Source organism: Ranitomeya imitator, chromosome 1, assembly GCF_032444005.1.
Source record: "Ranitomeya imitator isolate aRanImi1 chromosome 1, aRanImi1.pri, whole genome shotgun sequence".
NCBI classification, from domain to species: Eukaryota; Metazoa; Chordata; class Amphibia; order Anura; family Dendrobatidae; genus Ranitomeya; species Ranitomeya imitator.
The window spans coordinates 713236250-713253522 of NC_091282.1; the positions used below are offsets into that span (position 1 = coordinate 713236250).

At 42.9% G+C, this 17273-nt stretch overlaps 1 protein-coding gene across 1 annotated transcript in view; it reads left to right on the forward strand.

Moving 5' to 3' along the window:
• The window catches only part of GALNT16 (polypeptide N-acetylgalactosaminyltransferase 16), a 207252-nt gene that overhangs the window by 147468 nt on the left and 42511 nt on the right, over window positions 1-17273 (forward strand). Inside the window, exons 6-9 of the mRNA XM_069732323.1 lie at window positions 644-765; window positions 1166-1253; window positions 4718-4802; window positions 14590-14693. Coding sequence (XP_069588424.1) covers window positions 644-765; window positions 1166-1253; window positions 4718-4802; window positions 14590-14693 — 399 coding nt within the window. The remainder of the gene's footprint in view (window positions 1-643; window positions 766-1165; window positions 1254-4717; window positions 4803-14589; window positions 14694-17273) is intronic.

Genomic DNA, 17273 nt, shown 5'->3' on the forward strand with positions numbered 1-17273 from the left:
AACATAGTTAGTAAGGCCGAAAAAAGACATTTGTCCATCCAGTTCAGCCTATATTCCATCATAATAAATCCCCAGATCTACGTCCTTCTACAGAACCTAATAATTGTATGATACAATATTGTTCTGCTCCAGGAAGACATCCAGGCCTCTCTTGAACCCCTCGACTGAGTTCGCCATCACCACCTCCTCAGGCAAGCAATTCCAAATTCTCACTGCCCTAACAGTAAAGAATCCTCTTCTATGTTGGTGGAAAAACCTTCTCTCCTCCAGACGCAAAGAATGCCCCCTTGTGCCTGTCACTTTCCTTGGTATAAACAGATACTCAGCGAGATATTTGTATTGTCCCCTTATATACTTATACATGGTTATTACATCGCCCATAGAATCATGACTTCTTAGGGAGAATTCCTCCATAAATACAGCATCTGATGAGGCATGGAAACATGAGGCCTTGTTCACTTGTTCATTCTGCTCCGAAATTCTGACCATGCATGGACATTTTCCAGAAGAAAAGTAAAGCTCTAATAGGAATCCTAAGACAGAGCCACTTATTCTGACTTCCATACAGCCTTTATTAGTGCAAGGTCAGGATGAAAATAGCTAAAATCTTGACTCCTGATTTATTATTCGGATTTGCTTTTAGGATTGATCCGTTCTCGAGTCCGAGGAGCTGAGGCAGCTGTTGCTGGTATTCTAACTTTCTTGGACAGTCACTGTGAGGTCAACAATGAGTGGCTTCAACCTCTACTTCAGAGAGTCAAGGAGGTAAGTTGCTATCAAAGGTTTTATCTCTCGCTACTATCATTAAAGGGTGTGTCCTCCAGAAGTTATATTGAAAAGGACAGAGCGTACAAAAAGTAAACCCTTCTCCAATATTCCTTTTGTCAAAAATGTTTTAAGCTACCTTCATTTTTTGCCCTTGGTTTTTCTGTCACATTTGATGCTTCATGTTGGTAGACTCCCTTTTGTTTTGGGATGTCATCAGGCGGTCCTTTTTAAGTCCTTCTTCCACACTCGGACCAAAACACTGTCAAGTGCACAAGCCCTTAGTATGGGTATCAATGCATGAGTAGTGGAAAACCCCCTTTAAAATCCTAATGAGACTTCCTAGCAGACTCCTCTTAGACTGTACTGTATGTGTGTTGATATTTCATGTCTTACATAGGATCACACCCGTGTTGTTAGTCCAATTATTGATGTCATCAGTTTGGACAACTTTGCTTATCTGGCAGCTTCTGCAGATCTCAGGGGTGGTGAGTAAGATTCTGTAATACTTTATGCCATGTCGTCTGAGTTTTATTTACTTTGTAATTTTTTTCTACATTTTATTTTTGGCTTTGGGGTCTTAAATATATATATATATATATATATATATATATATATATATATATGTCTTAAATATATGTTTCACTTGGTCAGATTTAGAAAGGTTGATGGGTTTGTACACCCACGGACAAATGCACTGTTAGGATTCGGCTCTACTTGCAGGTACCAGCAGTTGCATTCACATGCCAACTAAATTCGCAGCTGATGTGCTCAATAGACCATTACAAGACATAGCGGACTCTAGTCTGCATGTGACTGCGTGCATGCAGTCGGCAAAAACAACCGGTATTTACCTGCAGCTGTACGTGGTATTCTGCAGGTAAATGTGACAGCCTAATTGGAAGTGTGGCTGCAGTGAGAAAATGTAGTTATATTCTCCCTGCAGCTGCTTGCTTCCAGTTATTAGGGCAGCGATCAGTCAGCTATGCCATCATTGCTTTGTAATCACTCCCATTACTCTGACTGACATCCTGCTCTGCACACATGCTGGATTGGATTTGAGAGCACTAGAGTGATATTAAATGTGTTTCTTGAAGTAGAAGGTACATTCACACATCCATTCTACACGTCTGTGGCTTTCCGTTGTTTAAATGTACAGCGCATTGACTTATAAAGTTTCATTGATCCTTACACTCATCCTCTTTAAAAAAAAAAAAAAAAAGATCAGATTGTCGGATTAGTGAGATTTCTGCCCTTAATTCATTAAAGATTTTATGCCAGAATACAAGAGCATTAAAAGCTTTGAGCAAAAATTTTTTGGCTTTTTCATGCCAGTTTTGGCCAACTCTGAGAAAGTGGATAGAGATGGGACAGGGCGACCCCTGCTCATCAAATTTATGGCAAACTGTGGCTTTCCCTATGCCACAAATCTTACTCCACGTCCCCTGATTTAAGAGGAATCAGGCGTCTCTTAACGAATTAGGCGAGTCACACTCAAACTTCCACCACTATCAGATGCTCTGCTTTTAATAGCCGAGTTTTATTTGCAAAACATATCAGAATAATACCAGCAGTGTGGGGATCTGTTAAAAACGACACCTTGCGATTTTCATCTTCAGAGTTCCATTTGTGTTTCGTCGTTTTTTAATTGGTGTATTTCGAAGAGTCAATGGATAAAAAAAAAATTCAAGCATTTTACCTTCTGTTTTTTAAATGGTGTTAGACAAAAAATGGATGCAAAACTGTTTGATTTACGCTAGTGTAAAAACTGAACCATATGTGTGACTGGTTAGCACTGTTGCTTTGCATCGCTGGGTTCTTGGGTTCAAATCCCACTGAGGATAACATCTGCAAGGAGTTTGTATGTTCTCCCTGTGTTTACATGGGTTTCCTCTTGGTACTAAGCAAAGAGTACACCAAAACTTAACCTTTAACACAACCCATCAACAGAAAAAGTCGTTCCAGCTCCATCTTGAAACTTTATTTTGCCAATATAAAAGCAGTGGGGACATGCTCTCCGGACGCACACCGGGACACAAACAGCGACGTGTTTCGATTACTACGGTTCTTTTTCTTTTTTTCTTCATTTGATGACCACGCTGATCTACGTGGAGTTCCGTGCACCTGCGGTGGCTACTCGGTGAGCTGGCTTTTTTCTCTTTAGTTGTTGACAACCCATCAACAGACAATACATACTACACACACACAACCACAAATTGAAAGAACGATATTGCATAAAGTGCCCATGGCGAAAACAGTGCAGGTATAAAATTGGAAGGATTTCACCCTTGTCTTGAGACACCTGCGCACAGAACACTGTATTGGAGGTAGGGCAAAAGTAGATGTATAGCCCTGTCGTACCCCATTTAAAGACACACAGATCAGAGGTTGTTAGGCACCACTGAGAGCTTGCTATAGACTCCCTTAATATGGCTTGGTGCCACTGTCCAGCCTATCACACATTGACATGAAATATCACATATTGAATTCTCACCAGATATCAGTAACAATCCTGTCACGCTGTCTGGTGGGTGGCTCAAACTGTCCCTGAAACTAGGATCCTAACTATCCCCATCCCGAGGGTACTCTTGATGGTGCAGACGCCCGAGTCTCCAACCACACTATGCTCCTGTTAATCCCTGGTCTGTCCCCTCCCTCATCCCATGGAGCCTGGGACAGAAAAGTAATGTCTCAGTACATTTGTCCATTCATCCTTCCTTCAATTATATGAAGTTATTCAGTGTTGTATGCTGAAAAACAGCCTCACACCGTGATGTTCCCACCTCCAATTTTCACTGTTGATATGGTGTTTCTGGGGTGATATGCAGTGACTTTTAGCCTACAAAAATGGTGTGTAATTCAATTTTGATCTCATCTGACCAGACTATATTTTCCCAGTATTTCCCAGGCTTGTCTAAATGTTGTTAAGCAAACTTTAAAGATGCTTTTTGTTCAGCAATGGAGTCTTGTGTGGTGAGCGTGCATACAGGCCATGGCGATTGAGTGCATTATTTCTTGGTTTATTTGAAACAATTGTACCTGCTTATTTCAAGGTCTTTCTGTGACAACTCTTCTGATAATTTTTTTCACCCCTCTATCTAAAATCTTGTGGGGAGCACCTGGTTGTCACCAGTTTGTGGTAAATTGATGTTCTTTCCACTTACAGATTACAGAGAAACAGTGCTCACTGTAACCTTCAGTAGGTTAGAAATCCTTCTGTAACCAATGCCATCAGTATGTTTTCCATTTATAAGGTTGCAAAGATCTTGAGACAGTTCACTGGTTTTACCTATCATGAGATGTTTCTTGTGTGGCACCTTGTTAATGAGATACCTTTTTATAGGTCATCAGTTGAAACCAGCTGATATTATTTTTCAACAAGTGGCAAGATTGCTTTCCAATTACTGATAAATTTCTGCTGGTGTCATGACTTTCCTTGGCTTTTTACACCTCTCTTTTTTCTTCATGTGTTCAATACTTTTTCCCTGCTTCATTTCTCTTTATTACACATATCTTAATTTATGGACATCTATGGTGATTTCTTTGCCTGTGTGAATTGGTTGGGTTGTTTCCGCCATCTGGTAAGAATTTCATGTCAATAGCACCTTTAGAAATATATTTACCGGTACTTAAAAAATTGGTGACGAGTTCAATACTTATTTCGCCCACTGTATTTTAATGTGGTATATCTGTAGTGCAATACTTGTAGTAGGATGGCACAACTAGTAGGGGAGGGAGGGGATTCGAGTCTTATTTGTTAGTGGTTTAGATGTTTGTTTTTTTTACTAGAGACTTCCCATCTTTTGCCATGTTGAAATTAATAGTCTAAGATAGTAGGTGAAGATGACTTCTGCAGCCATGACTTTGCCAATTATCCTAAAATGAGAATAAACTTGCTACGTAAGAAAAAACCCAATGCACGCTGCTTATGGTTTTACTGTTTTCTTATTAGGTTTTGACTGGAGTCTACATTTTAAGTGGGAACAGATTCCCATAGAACAGAAAATGTCCCGCACAGACCCAACGTCCTCCATACGGTGAGCGCTACCTCTCTTCTAACTATTAATATGTTCTTTTATTAGATCTGTCTCCTATGCTTTCCTACCTGGGGCATTATAAAAAACCGGGAGAGATAGTGAACTCAGTGATTTATAATTGTCTATGATTTGGTTCAGTTTTTTATTAAATGCTGCCAGGTTCGTATATGATGAGTTTCGTCCATTAGTGGTTGGAAGAGGCAACATTTTGGATGCCTTCACCCACAGCTTAAAAATGCTGCATTTGTGTGGCAGATAATGCAGCAGTAAAATGTTTCCTTGGGAAAATATCAATTACAATACCTACATTTTTATTTTTACGGATTTAATTTTGCGAGCATTTTCACAGAGCTTTTCATCTCCACGGCCCAAGGTCCCAACCACATGCAAACTTTTTTTCTTGTGTCGTGCCTATCCTGCACAACCGGCTCAGGTGAGCATATACAATTTACAGAATCATTGACTTTATCATACTTGCTACGCTCAGGTAGCGCTCTCTACCCCCTTTTTTTTCCCCTCATTATTTCTGTTATGTCCCATGAATGAGACATTTTACAGACTGTCCTGTACATTTTACATGCTTTTTTGCAGTTTCTCATGTTGTTTATTGTTGCTATGTGTTCCTGTGTTTTGCATAGCTGAAATCCTCTCTTTGCATGAAGTTTGTCCCTTCTGTCTCCCTGTCTCCCTCTGCTGGGTGTCATGTCACTTCTCCCTGTGTCTCAGTCTCCATCTTGGCTTCATTAGAAGCACATGTGCTTTCAGCTTGTCTGAAGAAAGTCTTTTTTACCTGCTGCTGTTTGTATGCATTCAACAAGAATTCTTAAAGAAATCAAAGTCTCTTCTGGATTCTTCATAACATGTGTGCCTGCAGCTGAGTTAAGCTATCTGTGACCGTCGCCAATTGTAAGTAGGGTGAAGAGATTCAGCATCTCACAGAGCCATATTTGCAGCCACAGGCCCCGGGGACAGAATAATTTCTGCCCAGGATTGACAAAATTACGAGCATTTTTGTAATTGTGCATACTGTAGACTACTAGATCTCCATTGTGTTTTTTGGGGGGATTCTAAAAAAATAAAAGATTGGCAATCACATAACTTATGAATCATAGGATTCCTAATCTTAAGAACGCAACTAAAAAGACAGAAAAATATTTAGAATTGAAAGTCCTCAGTGGTTGATGCCTTTTAATGGCTAACTGAAAAGATGGTAACAAATTGCAAGCTTTCGAGACTACATACGTCTCTTCATCAGGCAAAGACTAAAACAAATTCTGAAGAATCACATATTTATGCACAACATAGTATAGAAAAAAAATTTTTTAAGCAAATGCGCCAAAAAAAGCTTAAAAATTGAAAGAATTTGCATACTTACATGTATTTTTTTTTTTTTTAGAAAAAAAGTGTGCGAGTGTGAAGGCAATTTTTTTTTACTTGCATATAACTACATTAAATCTGTGAACTGTATACAGTACTGTGCAAAGGTTTTAGGCAGATGGGTAGGATTGCACAAATTCTTCTGTCTCTTCAAGTAATCCCAGATAGACTGGATGATGCTGAGATCAGGTTTCCTTGTTCTTCTTTGTGCTGAAGATAGTTCGCAATGTTTGGGGGTCATTATTCTGCTGCAGAATACATTTGGAGCCAATCAGATTCCTCTCTTATGGTATTACATGATGGATAGGTATCTGCCTGTATTTCTCAGCATTGAGGACATCATTAATCCTGAACTCAGTTTGCTGAAATGCAGCCCCAAATTTCCAAGGAACCTTGACCATGCTTCACTGTTCTTGCAGATTCTCATCGTACTATACTCAAGCTCATTGGGAACAAACTGCCTTCTATTTGAGTCAAATATTCCACATTTTAATTCATCAGTCCAGACACCTGCTGCCATATTTCTTCACACCAGTTGTTTAAAAAATCATAGAACGTTAAAGTTGAAAGGGACCTGCAGAGTCATTGTGTCCAACCACCTGCTCAATGCAGGATTTACTAAAGCATCTCCGACAGATGTCTGTCCAGCCTCTGTTTGAAGACTTCCATTGAAGGAGAACTCGCCACCTCTCGTGGCAGCCTGTTCCACTCATTGATCGCCCTCACTGTCAAAAAGTTTTATCTAATATCTAATCTGTATCTTCTCCCTTTCAGTTTCATTCCATTGCTTCATGTGTTTCCGCAAATGAGAATAATGATGATCCCTCTACACTGTGACAGCCCTTCAGATATTTGTAGACAGCTATTAAGTGTCCTCTTAGCCTTCTTTTTTGCAAGCTAAACATTCCCTGATCCTTTAACCGTTCCTCATAGGACATACTTTGCAGGCCTCTCACCATCCTGGTATCTCTTCTCTGAACCTGCTCCAGTTCTTCAATGTCTTTTTTTAAATGTTGAGCCCAGAACTGGACACAGTATTTCAGATGGGGTCTGACCAAGGAGGAGTAGAGGGGGATAATTACTTCACGTGATCTAGACTTTATGCTTCTCTTAATATATCATAGAACTGTGTTTGCCTTTTTTGCATCACACTGTTGACTCATGTGCAGTCTGTGATCTATTGGTCCACCCAAGCCTTTTTCACACGTGCTGTTGCTTAGGTCTATTTTTCCCATTCTGTAGATATAATTTTCGTTTTTCTTGCCCAGATGTAGAATCTTGCATTTCTTCCTGTTAAATACCATTCTATTAGTCGCTGACCATCTCTGTCTTCTCTAGTGTGGGCTATCCCTCCTAGCTTTGCATCGTCTGCAAATTTGATTAGTTTACCTTCAGTTCTTTTATCTAGATCATTTTTAAAATTGTTGAAAAACACTGGGGCCAAGATAGAGCCTTCTGGTGCTTCACTTGAAACACTTATCTAATTGAATGTGCAACCATTTATTATCACTCTTGAGTATGATCACTGAACCAGTTATGAATCCACCTAACCTTAGCCTTGTCAATCCTGTACTTGGTCATTTTCTCAATACGGATAATATGACATACTTTATCAAATGCTTTGCTGAAATCAAGATACACTATGTCTACCGCATTTCCCTGATCCACCCAGTCAGTGATTCCATTATAGAAGTAAACTAGATTAGTCTGGCATGACTTGTTTGCTACAAGCCCATGCTGGATTTGGTTAATTACTGTATTCATATCCAAGTACTTACATATATGCTGTTTAACAATTTGTTCAAATATCTTTCCTGGTATATAAGTGAGGCTCACTGGCCTGTTGTCACGCTACAACAATGCAGGTATAAATCACCAAATGTCCCAACAATCGCTTAGGGCACTTCAAAAACGCTATAACAACACCAGTCCCATAAAGATAATAATGGGGCTAAGAAGAGATCCCACAAAATTAAAGATCAAAATATTTTTATTGTCAATAAATAAAACATAAAAAAACAGTTGATATATTCAAGAATAACTGTAATAAGGGACGCCACAAAACAATATAGACTCCGGTATTGAGCATATAGCAACCAACTGCATTACATACATAATAATGGCTAACAAAGATCCTATACCAATAATGCTAAAAATATACCAGCTAAAGTCTATATTTCAAAGAACAAAAATAGGTGGAGATCAGCAGCATATCCATACACCCAGGACCCTAGAAAATCTGGATTCAAATGCCACAAATAGAATATCCAAATCACCCCAAGTCGTAATAGACATTAAGTGTAATAGGCTAGACCAGCCTCAATGTACAGGGAAGATAAGACTGTTTTGTGGAAGGTATATTACCTGCTGCAGAGCTTCACCGGGCGTCCCCTCACCCCGAAGGGCGTTTCGCCGCCAGCTTCTTCCGGGGGCGTCCCTTATTACGGTTATTCTTGAATATATCAACTGTTTTTTTATGTTTTATTTATTGACAATAAAAATATTTTTATCTTTAATTTTGTGGGATCTCTTCTTAGCCCTATTATTATCCTTATGGGACTAGTGTTGTTATAACAATCCAGGTATGTGCAGTCTCCACGAAGGAGAGTGGATGACAGAAAAAGAGGTCACACTTGCCACACTGCAGCCCAGTGCACGCTGCACTGCGCCACCAGGTGGCGACAGAGAGTGGTCAAAACAAGCCAAGTCCGTAACAGTCGGTAAGCGTATAGTTTAAAGGGGAAAACAGAACTTGTGGTCAAAATACAAGCCGAGGGTCCAAACAAGCCAGGAGCAAAGGTACCAGAGACGTGAGAAAGAGAACGGAGTAAGAGTAAGCCAAAAGGTCAAAAAGCCAGACAGACGTGTGGTAACAAAGACGAGAAACCGGAGACAAAGTCAGAGTTTTAGCCGAATCACAAAAGGAGGGGATACACACCAAAGTCAAACTAGGTCGGGTACAGGAGACAGGTCAGGTACAGGTAAAGCCCCCGTCACACACAGCGAGATCGCTAGCGAGATCGCTGCTGAGTCACAAGTTTTGTGACGCAACAGCGATCTCAGTAGCGATCTCGCTATGTGTGACACGTAGCAGCGATCAGGCCCCTGCTGTGAGATCGCTGGTCGTGTCGGAATGGCCTGGGCCATTTTTTGATCGTTGAGGTCCCGCTGGGTAACACACATCGCTGTGTTTGACACCTTACCAACGACCTCGCTGACAGGACGTCCCATTGAATCGTCATGAAATAGGATCGTTGTACAGGTCGCTACAGGTCGCCGCATCGCTGCTGCGTCGTTGGTGAGATCTCACTGTTTGACATCTCACCAGCGACCACATAGCGACGCTTGAGCGATCCCTGACAGGTCGTATCGTTGTCGGAATCGCTCAAGCGTCGCTATGTGTGACGGGGCCTTAAGGGAGGTCAGAGGCAAAAGGAACACAGGGGTTTCACAGGTAGCAGTCCAGCAAACCCAAAACTATCACTGACACAAGCTGCCAGCAAGAGAACCGAGAAATAGCCACTCCGAATCAAAGAGAGGCAGGAATAGTTAACCCCACCATGACCAGGCCGGAGAAGGAGAAACATGGCAAACTCCGACCCGGATCATGACACCTGTAATGTCCTGTAAGCCCCCCCGCCGAAACACACAGAAATATGGCGGGGGTCTCATGTCCACATATACCCTAACCCCCACTTTATTCTTCCTATATTACTGGGGAGAAAATCTTGAGGTAATGGTAACCGGTGTGCTATTAATAGACTAGCCGGCTCTGACCAGTGGTTGTGCACCCTTTTATTGACAAATTTTGATTAGCTGGTAACGGTTTTGGCTGTATTTTTCTGGGATATAACCCCGTGTCAAGCTCCTGTCACCTCAGTCTGCGGGCGCACGAAGAAAGAAGAGCCCACCCTCCCTCCCTTTATTTATTTGTTATGAGTTGTCGTATGGTTTTATTCGTGGGGTAAAATCACTCAGTTATGGGTGGATTTGCAGAGGCGTAGCTAGAGCTTTTGCCGCCCAGGGCTGCTCCCGAGTTTGGCGCCCCCCCCCCCCCCCACTGAATACACACAAAGTTTACCAAAAATAGTTTTCCTGTTTTGTAGAACTTACACTGGGCCTAATGGTGTCACCCCCACATGCCAAACCTGTGACTTTTAATTAATTAATATCAGAGAGAACAAATGACCGCCATACACAACAGAATCCACTATACCAAGACCAATAATATCACATACAGGAAGAAACTCCACCACACCAAGACCAGACCACATAGTGACCGAATAATACTATATACAAGGGACAAATACCACCAGATCACATATTACCACCACTTGGTGACCAAATAGCACATACAAGGGACAAATACCACAACACAATTTCCAGACCACATATTACCACCACATAGTGACTGAATACTACAATACTGATCAGTAATAAAAAAACACACAATACTATCACCATAAGTGCCAGTATTCACAGGAGATCTGTACTTAGTATGCAGTGTCTGTGTAGAGGTAATACAAAGATCACTGGTGGTATTATACACAGGAGCTCTGTATATAATGTATAGGTAATACAGTGATCACTGGTGACATTGTACACAGGACCGCTGTATATAGTATATAGTGTATAGTGTCAGTGTATAGGTAACACTGACTCACCAGTGACGTCTCTAGATGAAGTCCTTCATTCATCTTTCATCCAGCACAGACCGCCATCATTTCTCCCAGCCAGCACTCGTTTCTGCAGGAAATAACACAGTTATTTCGAGCTCCGCTTGCAGAACACATTACTTAATTTTTAACAACTTCTACATTACACCACATGAAGAAAAAAAGGCGATGTAGTGTCACTCTGCACAGTAACAGGACCGCCCCCCCATTTAAAACAGTATACTCAAAAAATAAATTGAATACATCACTGCAGTAATAACATCCCTTAATTAGCCCCTATGGTAATACTATTCCCCACCCTGGCCCCGTTTATCTCATTCCTGGCTCCAGCCATATATTCTCCCATCCTGCCCTCATGAGTATCCATTCTACACCATATGATCTCCCCATCCTGCCCCATCAGTCTCCATCGTATCCATCCTGCCCCATGATCCAATCCTGCCCCATGTCTTTCATTCTGCCCCGTGTCTCCAATCATGCTCCGTATCTACATTCTGCCCATGCCTCAAGTCCTGCCCCCAGTGTGTCCAGCAATCTGCCCCAGTGTGTCCAGCAATCTGCCCCAGTGTGTCCAGCATATTACACCCAGTGTGTCCAGCATATTACCCCCAGGTTGTCCAGCAATCTGCCCCAGTGTGTCCAGCATATTACCCCCAGTGTGTCCAGCATATTACCCCCAGGTTGTCCAGCAATCTGCCCCAGTGTGTCCAGCATATTACCCCCAGTGTGTCCAGCATATTACCCCCAGTTTGTCCAGCATATTACCCCCAGTGTGTCCAGCAATCTGCCCCAGTATGTCCAGCAATCTGCCCCAGTATGTCCAGCAATCTGCCCCAGTGTGTCCAGCATTGCCCCAGTGTGTCCAGCATTGCCCCCAGTGTGTCCAGAAATCTGCCCCAGGGTCTCCAGCATTGCCCCAGTGTGTCCAGCATATTGCCCCCAGTGTGTCCAGCAATCTGCCCCAGTGTGTCCAGCATATTACCCCCAGTGTGTCCAGCATATTACCCCCAGGTTGTCCAGCAATCTGCCCCAGTGTGTCCAGCATATTACCCCCAGTGTGTCCAGCATATTACCCCCAGGTTGTCCAGCAATCTGCCCCAGTGTGTCCAGCATATTACCCCCAGTGTGTCCAGCATATTACCCCCAGTTTGTCCAGCAATCTGCCCCAGTGTGTCCAGCATATTACCCCCAGTGTGTCCAGCAATCTGCCCCAGTATGTCCAGCAATCTGCCCCAGTGTGTCCAGCATTGCCCCAGTGTGTCCTGCATTGCCCCCAGTGTGTCCAGAAATCTGCCCCAGGGTCTCCAGCATTGCCCCAGTGTGTCCAGCAATCTGCCCCAGTGTGTCCAGAATATTACCCCCAGTGTGTCCAGCATATTACCCCCAGGTTGTCCAGCAATCTGCCCCAGTGTGTCCAGCATATTACCCCCAGTGTGTCCAGCAATCTGCCCCAGTATGTCCAGCAATCTGCCCCAGTGTGTCCTGCATTGCCCCCAGTGTGTCCAGCATTGTCCCCAGTGTGTCCAGAATTCTGCCCCAGGGTCTCCAGCATTGCCCCAGTGCATCCAGCATTGCCCCCAGTGTGTCCAGCGATCTGCCCCAGTGTCCAGCATTGCCCCAGTCTGTCCAGAAATCTGCCCCAGTCTGTCCAGAAATCTGCCCCAGTCTGTCCAGAAATCTGCCCCAGGGTCTCCAGCATTGCCCCCAGACAGACAGTCAGACAAAGAAAAAAAAAAAGTAAAATCCTCACCTCTCCCGTTCCCAGCGCAGGTCCGGTGCACTCAACGTCTCTCCGGCTCTGCAACGCTCAGGACAGAGAGGCTGAGCGCGCAGTGATGACGTCACCGCGCCCTCTGCCCTGAGACGTCGCAGAGTCAGAGAGCGCTGAAGACGCCCCACCCCCCCGCACTCCCCTTCCTACGCCACTGTGGATTTGGTTTTACTGGAAATTTGGAATTTATTGGAATTTTAATATATGGAACATTATTTATTGGTTATTTATTAATTATTTATGTAACCCAAAATAAAACCTCACGGCCATTTTATTCCATTACTTTCGTCTCTGTGTGTATTTATTTGGGAATGGGTTTTATGGGGACATGGCTCCATCTTCTTTCCTTCTTTGAAGATAGGGACAACATTTGCCCTTCTCTAATCTTCTGGGATTTTTCCTGTTTTCCAGGAATTTTCAAAGATTCTGGCTAGTGGTTGTGCAGTTTCCTTTGCAAGTTATGTTTTTGTGCATATTGTTGAATCTCTTGCACAAAGTTTCTTCGGTGCCTATGATCCTACACATTGCCTATTTCTTGGAGCTTAAAAAAAAACCTTGAACTGCACATCTTGAAACCCCAGTCTGCTTTGAAATATTTGCCAAAAACTTTTCCATGGTACTATATCTCAACTGAAAGTCTCCCACTCTCTCCTATGCTGCTTGGCATATTGGCACAGTTGGTGCAGTTTTTGCCACTGCAGATTTTCTATGCGGAAATTTAAAAGTGAAATCATCAAAGTAAGTAGATATCGTTAAAGAAACAATCAACCCTGCACCTTAATTTTTATACATGACTATCTTTTAAAGGGAATCGGTCAGCAGGTTTTTGTCATGTAATCTGAGAGCAACATAATGTAGGGGCAGAGACCCTGATTCCAGTGGTGTGTCACTTACTGGACTGCTTGGTGCAGTTTTGATAGCATCCCTGTTTTCTCTGCTGTAAATGTAAGTGCTCAGAATTCTAAGATGTATATAACCCCGCCTACACCACAGATTGGCAGCGTCCAGTGTATACTGTGCATTGTCAACAAGCTGTCAGTCGTGGGGGCAGGGTTTTACCAGATTAACTGGACTGCCTGGCAGTAGACACCTAGTTCTGCACTGATAATCTCCTGCTGATAAAACACTGTCTGTATTGAATCTACAGCGAGCTGCTGAACAAGGGACACCTCACTGAAATCAGGGGCTCTGCTCCTACATTATGCAAGTCTCACATTACATAGAAAAAAATTGCAGACAGATTCCCAATAACGTGTAAGCCCAATAGCCTTGTTACTTCGACCTCCGCATCACGAAGTTCCTGCTTTCATTTGTTCCTGGCTTTTTTTTTTACACATAACAACCACTGTTGCACTTTATGTATTATTGTCATTGCATTTTGTTGCGTTTTCCTCTTTTTTGATGCTTATTTTAAATTTCTTTTGCTTGGTATGGATTTGGGGTACAAGTCTGCAGTCACTATGTACTGTAAACTTGTGCACAGTCATGTCACGCACACTGCGCACTGCGAGAATATTCCGGTGCTGACCGTAAGTATATGATATGCATACATGTGGTCACAAACCAACTAGACGTGCGCAGCCTCGCTCAATGAAAGTGTATCAAGCAAGGCCAGACACGTCTAGTCAGAATGTGGCCGGAAATATGCAAATCGCGTACTTCCGGTCACATGACCACCCGTTTCCAACACCAGCATGGATGAATCCTCACAGCACATAGTGTGCAAGGTGTGAGGATTCACAAGTCTGCAGTCATATAGAGTACCCCAAGGCCGGACAACCCCTTTAAACTGATAGCGATTATAAGTTTACATGAAATCACTTCCACTTTACGTGAACTTTTAAACGCAACGGATTTTCTGAATGAATCATTGTGGGAACATGGCCGAAGTGTAAAATGTTTCTAGTGCCGCTTGGTAACAATAATTATCTTGTTTCTGCCTTTTTTTTTTTTTTTTTTTCAGGACTCCTGTAATTGCTGGCGGTATATTTGTGATTGACAAGTCATGGTTCAACCAGTTAGGAAAGTACGATACTCAGATGGACATCTGGGGAGGAGAAAACTTTGGTGAGTTTATTTTAGTCTTGTGTCTTCTGGAGGGAGTGCAGTAGGTGTGAAGTCACATGGCAGCGTAAGCGAATTTGTGCGGCTGGGTATTTCTTCTGGAGAGCCACAGTAGTCGTGCAGGCGGCAAAGTGTCACTGCTGATCACAGATTAGTAAGAAAGTGTCACATGCAATGTATATTTATCAGGAGATGCTTTCTTGCATAAAGAGACCAAACAGACCAATTTTTTAAGGCCTTCAGGGGGGAAATCATGCAGAGATGTTTTGTATGCATGTATAAAAAAAAAAAAAAAAAAAAAAAAAAAAAAAATCAAATTTGCACAACAGAACAGCTCAGACCCCCAAGCCTCATAGACATTAATTTTGGGTCTTTTTTTTAAAGAAAGGGTGTTTTTTGACTAGAAAAAGGGTCAGAGGCCGACATACCAAAAGTTACGGTGGAATTGTGCATTATGATGATATATTGGACAGTGAAGGGCCCGTATATTAATCTTGCACTGTCTGATCGATTGTAAGATGATTTTGCTGGTGCAGGTAGGTTCACACGACCGATATCTCCACATACATGAAAAATGGACCGATTATTCTGATGAAACGTTAATTGACATCAGTTTTTCTCATACAAGGGGAGAAGAAAAAATAAAAACTAAAGTTTCTCCAGCTTGTCCTTAATATCTGTTCATCAAAATCTGTATTTTTTTTTTTCACGGAACCATAGACATGCATGGCAGATTTTTACGTAACCCTTCGGTTCAATATCGGACATATGCACGGCCCCATAGAATATCATAGGTACAAGTGCTATCTGTGAAAATGATGGATGGCACTTCTACTAGAAAATCGATCGTGTGCACTGATTACCAGATTTCCATTTATTCTTCAGTCATTGAATATATAATAAGAGAACAAAACAAGCAAACACAATTGATTATGACTTGTGCACACCACCATTTTTTTTCTGCCCTAAATCTGGAAGCCTTTGCATATAATGCGCACCACGCTGCCTTCCTTGCCGCCTGCTTTCTCTGGGATGAAAGTGTTGCTTGTTCTCGTGCCTATAACAGATGGATAGTAAATGATCATTTGCGTGTATTTGTCATATTCTGTGGTACCGGCTGCTGATGAGTAATCACTTAAGCCGCACTGATGGAAAAGTAAACTCCGTATACATTTGCTAGTTTTGGACCCATTTATCTCTTGCGCCATAAAATACGGATGAATCATTCTTCCAGCTATTTATCTGCCTGCGTCTCCCCATAAATCTTATGATTTGTAGCAAATGTGTGGGTGAAGCTGCCGCCTCCTCTGTGTGTCTGTGATTTTTATTATACTTTATTAACTTGGCAAAAAGAGAGAGAGAGATTTAAAGCCCCATATACTGCAGAATAGTAAATGTGCGCAGTTTACACAGACGATGGGCTGTAAAACGGTTAACCCGATGTTTACCAAAGACTTCTGTGACAGAAATGACTTTTACTGAACGTAATCTTGGTACCTATGGCAACCAGAGTATATATTGTATTCTCTGCATTAGAAAAATGTAGGCTTTAGATGGAATCAGCCGAGACTGTTTATTATAAGCAACACTGCCATGTTCAGCGGATGTCTGGTTGGGAAGCATTTGGTCTATGCCCTGATCAGGAGTGTAGTTGGGAAAGGGGGTGAGCGGGCAACTAGAGTGAGTGTCGCCGTTGCTGAGTGTCGCCGTTGCTGAGTGTCGCCATTGCTGAGTGTCGCCGTTGCTGAGAGCCCCTGTTGCCGAGTTTCGCCGTTGCGGAGTGCCCCTGTTGCCGAGTTTCGCCGTTGCTGAGTGCCCCTGTTGCCGAGTTTCGCCGTTGCTGAGTGCCCCTGTTGCCGAGTGTCGCCGTTGCTGAGTGTCACCGTTGGCTAGTGTCGCCGTTGCTGAGTGTCGCCGTTGCTAAGTGTCACCGTTGGCTAGTGTCGCTGTTGCTGAGTGTCGCCGTTGCTGAGTGCCCCTGTTGCCGAGTGTCGCCGTTGCCAAGTGTCGCTGAGTGTCACCGTTGGCTAGTGTCGCTGTTGCTGAGTGTTGCCGTTGCTGAGTGCCCCTGTTGCCGAGTTTCGCCATTGCTGAGTGCTGCCGCCACTTTGCCTAGGGTATTTAGAGACATAGGGCTACTGCAACAAACGCAATAATTTCCCCATTTTTTTCATGGTCGGGAGGACTATATGCATCCGTGTATTAGGGCTCCTTTTCACTTGCAAGAAATACGTTTGTGTCTCACAGGTTAAAACCCTGCTCTGGCGCCGGCACTCCAGAGCGGAGTGTGCGGCCGCATAGCAACACATGGAGCCGCACGCTCCGCTCCCAAGTGCCGACGCCACAGCTTGCTTTTCACATGCGAGACACAGACGTGTAACTCGCATGTGTGACTCCAGCCTTACAAGAACACTGCATTGATTACTATGGGAGCTATATACTGCAGTCTCATTTAAAAGTAGGCTTAGGGCAAGTTCACACAGGGCGTTTTTTTGCTGCGTTTTTTTATGCTAATTTTCAGCTGCTTTTTACAATACTAGCAAAGCCTATTAGATTTCAGAAATCTCATGCACACACATTGGG